General features: G+C 60.7%; 1 protein-coding gene across 1 annotated transcript in view; it reads right to left on the bottom strand.

Moving 5' to 3' along the window:
* Positions 1-1,122: 1,122 nt before the first annotated feature.
* BLK (BLK proto-oncogene, Src family tyrosine kinase) overlaps positions 1,123-5,384 on the bottom strand; it is an 18,204-nt gene continuing 13,942 nt past the window's right edge. The window contains exons 9-10 of the mRNA XM_021718270.1: positions 4,199-4,275; positions 1,123-1,290 (exon numbers count right to left, since the gene is read on the bottom strand). Coding sequence (XP_021573945.1) covers positions 1,123-1,290; positions 4,199-4,275 — 245 coding nt within the window. The remainder of the gene's footprint in view (positions 1,291-4,198; positions 4,276-5,384) is intronic.

Here is a 5,384-nt window from a genome sequence, read left to right as displayed (position 1 = left end):
CCACCGCGGGGTGGGGGGCGCCCTGGCGGCGCTCGCGCCCTGCCCTCCAGACGCCCCGACTGCCCCGCCCTCCCCTTGCGGGTCAGGGCATCTGTCGCCAGCCGCGCCGCGACACACCAGGACCTCTGGCCCAGCCAGCGCAGGCGTGGGGTCTGCGGCACAAGAGCACAGTATGGACACCAGTGCCACCCCCTGCCGCCGCTCCGGGACTTTAAAGAGAGAGTAAGCGGCCTCCCTGGGCAGCCCCCGGTGTCTCCCGCTGGGCTGGAAGCGCCCTTTTCCACATCACACGGGAGCTGCTTCCCACGGGGACGTCATTCCCGCTTGTGTGTGCCTCAGCTAGTCCTTTCTCGCCAAACAGGAGCGGGACACACCACGCGTGTGCCTGCCAGACTCGCTGTGGGAAGAACTCATGTCCGGCTGCCCGGAAGCCCTGTGAGGCTGCAGCCTGGTCAGTACTCAGAGCGGACCACACAGCTGGGCCTTCTGTGCCCTCTCTTGCCTCAGTTTCCCCAGCCAGCCCGAAGGTGCTGAGGGACCGAGCCGTGCCTATCCTTATCCCGCATGCAGCGACTGAGACGCTCAGTGAAGAGTGCTGGCTTGATGAGTGCATCTGGTCACTTCCAGTCCTCCTGTAGAGTAGATTTTAGCACTGCCTCGGCGTATCAGCAGAGTAAAGCAGGGCTGTGTGGAACCCTGATTCAGGGAGGTTCCCTGCTCACACGTTAGTCAGGCTCCCCAAGGTGCACTCTGTGCAAGCCTCGTTCTGTGGGAGCTGAACAGGTGCTAGGCGGAAAAAGTGCCTGGGGCTCAAATTAATTTGGAAGATACCAGGTGAGGCCAATGTAAACAGTTTTGGGGCTGCAGGACTTCTCAGTGCCTTTAACCAACTGATGTGCACCGGGGATCTCCAAGGCGGGAAGGCAGACGGGCTGTGGTTGTCCCTAGGGCTGTTTGTTCCTCAGTGGGAGGTCTTGGGGCACTACTATTCTAAACAACAGTGTATTTGGGGAACCGAGGGAAACGCTGAACTAGAACTGTAGAAACCACAGAGCTCTCTGGTCTCTCCACACAGGGCTACACCCTGCAGTGCCAAGGAGAGGCTCGAGGGGTTTGGGGGAGTCAGGGAGGGGCCTTACCCTCCTGCGCTGTGTATTCGCTGTCGATGATCCGGGCCAAGCCAAAGTCAGCAATTTTGCAGCACAAGGTCTCAGACACCAGGATGTTTGCCGCCCTCAGGTCGCGGTGGATGGAATTCATGCGCTCAATGTACGCCATCCCTTCTGCGATCTGCAGGAACGGGCCGACGTGAAAGATCCTGGCCTCCACACCTGGATCCAGCCCACCCTGCATCCCCGCACGGCCCCCTGTGGGGAGGAAGGACCTGCCCCCTCACCCACCACCCGGTTCTAAAGCCTGCCTCGCCCTCCGGCGAGGCTCAGGGCAAGGAAGGCGGGCGGGAGTTGGGGTTGGCTTTTAGGGGGCGCACGGGGTAGGGGGTTTCTGCTGCCGGAGACGGCGCTGATTCTCGAGGGGGCCGCAGAAAGGTGGCTTCAGCTGCCCAACTCAGTGAGCCTCAGCCCTTCAGATGCCCAGAACGGCAGAGACGCTGTCCTCAGAGAGCAGGGACCGCCCAGGCCCCTCGCCCGGCCCGTTCCCTCCTGCCTCGTGCCTGTCTCCAGGTGTCTGTGGGAAGGCCGGATGGCTGAACACAGGCAGGGGGAAGGAAGGCACTTGAGAGGCGGGGAGAGGGCGGGAGGGAGGGGGGGTGCCCCTCTCCGGCAGGCTGTGCTCGGAGTCCTCGGTGGAGGTGGCTGCCCTCCAGCGAGTGGCTTAAACTCCCCAGGGGTCTTAGTCCTGACCTGGAGCACAAGGGACATGATCTCCGGGTCAGGGGCTGAGCGAGTGTTCAAGGCAGTGACTTGTGGCCCAAGACCTCACCCAGCACCCAGCAGACAATAGGGAGCGTCAGCAGAATCCCGACAGACAGAGGCCACCGAGGAAGCTCTCTGTGCCCGGGACCACCAGCCTGGGCCAGGTCTTGCTGCCCTGGTGCCGTTTTGCTGAGGAAATGAACTAGGGCTTTATCCGCCCAGTTGTTGGATGGAGAAACTGAGGCAGAGAACAGAGAGCCAGTTTACCTCCTCAGCCCTGCCCCTGCAAGAAGCCGGCACTGGGATAGATCCCACTTCTAATGCTTCCGATCACGTGGTGTGCTCATGAATCGATCTAGTCATCCATGCATCCATTCCCTTGCTAAATCGTTCCACCATGACGCATTCGGGTGGAACGGTGGCGAATGTAAACCCGAATGCTGAATATATCTGTGCAGCATCGAACAGCCCATATTGAGGAACAGTGCTAGACATACAACAATGAAGCAGCCGAGGGGGGGCCAGATCTGCTTTCGGGGACAAGACGCTCCCCACACAATGCTACCAGGAACACAGGTGCAGGGTCTCGTCCGGGGAAACCTCACAGAAATGACATTTGACTTGGGTCTTGGCGGCGGATGAGGGTTCTCCGGGTGGGAAGGGTCAGAGGTGGTCAGAGGAGACAGAGGCGTGGCAGGGACCCCGTGTGGCTGCAGGCGGGAGGGGCTCATGGGGTGGCCAGCGCTGGCCTTGGAGGGAGGGCCCTGGGGGCTCTGATACCTCCCAGGGAGCAGGGAAGGAAGATCTCAGAGGGCGCCGTGTGTGCGTGTGCGCGCGCGCACGGCCGGGCGTTCATGTGATCACGATGTGGCTGGAAGCTGCTTGTCCGGGAGGTCCTGACTTTCTGGGCTCCTAACTCTCCCTCTGCGAGCACATCTAGGAATTCAACTCAGAATTCACCTCCTCTGCCCCGGGGGGATCCAAGATTTCCCAAGAGGTTGTCGTGGGTGGGATTGAATTAGGACACAGAGCAGGGGGGAGGAAAAGGAAGGCAAAACAAGGAGAGGGCAGGCCTCTCGCTGTCATGTGCTGTGAACCCGGTCCCCTGCGCTCATTTTCCAAAGCTGCCTCACCAGCCCCCGGACTGTCTAAGCTCCTCTCAGGGGAGAGCAGGCACCAGACGTCTGCTCCTGCGGTGAGGCTGAGAGCAGGGCCGGTGGACGAGGTGGGGCGGGCTGGCGTGGGCTGGTGTGGGGGCCTCCTCTCTGTGGTCGAGTGTGAGTGTGTGTGTGTGTGTGTGTGTGTGTGCGCGCGCGCGCGCGCGCGCACGCCCGCCCACCTCACAGGCTCACCATAGGCCAGAGCTTTTCTGCCGAGAGTTCCAGTTTTAGCAATGCCCCCCTGCCACGGCCACTAGTGTGCTTCCTGCCACTTAGGTCCTCAGGGAGGTCCCCAGGGAGGAAGGAGCCCTCCTCTCCACGTTGCTCTTCACCCCCACAGAGTCTGGAAAGTGCTGCATGTGAACCCAAGGGACAGTAGGGGCCCATCTGCCCAGGACAACGGAGGAGGCCCAGCCCTTGCAAACCCTTGACGGCGGGAGCGGGGAGTCCCCAAGGGCTCGGAGGCGCGGCGTCCTGGTGCTGGGTGTGGCTCGTGCCTGCCCCTCTGCCTGGGCCATCCCGGAGCCGCAGGAGGACTTGGCTCCCGGGATGCGATCAGCGTTTTCAGACGCACGTCCTACAGAAAGTGTCTGTGGGTGCCGCCAAGGAAGGGATGACTCTGGTGACAGGACACGCTTGCCTGGCCTGTTACGCGGAGCCCTGGAGAACTCTGTGGGTCTCCCGCATTGTCTGTTTGCCCGTCTCTCTTCTGACTAGAACTCTCATCTCATCGTGGCTGCCCAGGATGGAGACTTACATTCCCCAGGCTCCCTTGTGGCTGCCTGTGGCAGGAGACACAGTGGCCCGGGGATGCAGGGAGTGACCTCAGGGATGGGTGTCTCGAGGGAGAAAGGTGGGCTGGGGACCCCCTGACTTCCGCCGGCTCAAAAGAGGACAGGGTGGCCAAGCATGAACAGCCATCCATCTTGGAAAATCGGGTACCCAAGAGGCGGTCACCCCTGCCCGGACTGCCTGCCTTTGGATGGGTACACATCTTAGCCACCATGACTTTGGGTTTTCTGCTCTTCCCATTTCTACCTAAATCTAACTGATACGACCTCTAAATAGTAGATCCGGTTAAGTTGCAGGACAGGGAGGACAGGGCATGGGTAAGAGGAGGGCATCCTGGCTCCCAGGCCCCCCTGCCCTTGGGATGCCACCAACCTGGGCCGACATGTCAATCAGTCTTGGGAGGGACAATCTGCTACCTTCATCCGTCTTCAAGAAATCCAGCAAGCATCCTAAGAAAAGAGAAGCCGCAGCTGCACTTCTGCAAAGTGATCCAACCCTGGTGGTGCCAGCCTCTCCTGGGCGTAGGGGTGTGAGCCACCCCCCACCAGGGAACCGGAAGGGGGTGTTTGCTCTCTCAGATCTCTTGATGCTCCAGGAAGGACCTAGCTACCGCTGCTGGGTGCCTCAAACTTTGCAGAAATGCCAGTCTCCGCACCTGCGGCAGCTAATATATACCCCGGCTGCCCAGAAGAAGTTAGGTGTCAGCCAAGTTCAGGGATCTGAGGTCCCACAGCCGGGAGCTGGGAGTAGAACCCCATTGCTGACTCCAAGATTGGTGCCCTTTCCTGACATGACGTCCCCACGTGTCACCTTGCCCCTTCAATTCTCGACAGACACATTCTGCCCCTGAGACCTGGCGTCAGTCAGAAAACGCCAGAATGGAGAGAAACGTCCCCCAGAATTTGGTGCAGGGACTAATGTCGCTCCAGAGAGCTAGAGGGGTCACCCGAGGTGCAGCTCGGTCTCCAACACCAGCCCGTTGGATGACAGTTGGTCTTGTTGAGTGCTATTTGTTTGTTTGTTTTTTGAGTCACGGTCTCACTCTGCTGCCCAGGCTGGAGTGCAGTTGGTACCATCATGGTTCACCGCAGGCTTGACCGCCTGGGCTCCGGCGATCCTTCCGCCTCAGCCTGCCGAGTAGCCGGAATTACAGGCACGCGCTACCACGCCCGGCTGACTTTTTGATTTATTGTAGAGATGAGGTCTCGCTGCCCAGGCGGGTCTTGATCCCGCGGGCTCAGGCCATCCACTCACCTCAGCCTCCCAAAGGCGCGGGATGACAGGCTGAGCCACCGAGCCTGGCTCGTTAAGGCGCTTTCTTAGCACCGTTGGGTTAAGGCCCACAGGAGCACTGTGGGGTCAGGGTCACAGGAGGAGCGAGAAGGTTTGCAGTCCCACGAGAACTTGGCCACACGGCTGGCCTCAGAGGTGGGCGGGCTCAACCTCCCTGGCCATCCGTGTGAAATGTCCCCACCACGGTGAAAGGCCCCGTGGCTGGAGTGAGAGCCATCTCTGGACACCCGGGCCCCGGCTCCATTGACTCTGCCGTGCTTTGTCC

The sequence above is a fragment of the Carlito syrichta genome, unplaced genomic scaffold (genome assembly GCF_000164805.1).
Source record: "Carlito syrichta isolate Samal-C Ts95f unplaced genomic scaffold, Tarsius_syrichta-2.0.1 Scaffold111553, whole genome shotgun sequence".
Taxonomy (NCBI): domain Eukaryota; kingdom Metazoa; phylum Chordata; class Mammalia; order Primates; family Tarsiidae; genus Carlito; species Carlito syrichta.
The sequence above is the reverse complement of the archived record's forward strand: the minus strand, read 5'-3'. Positions and strand labels throughout refer to the sequence as shown.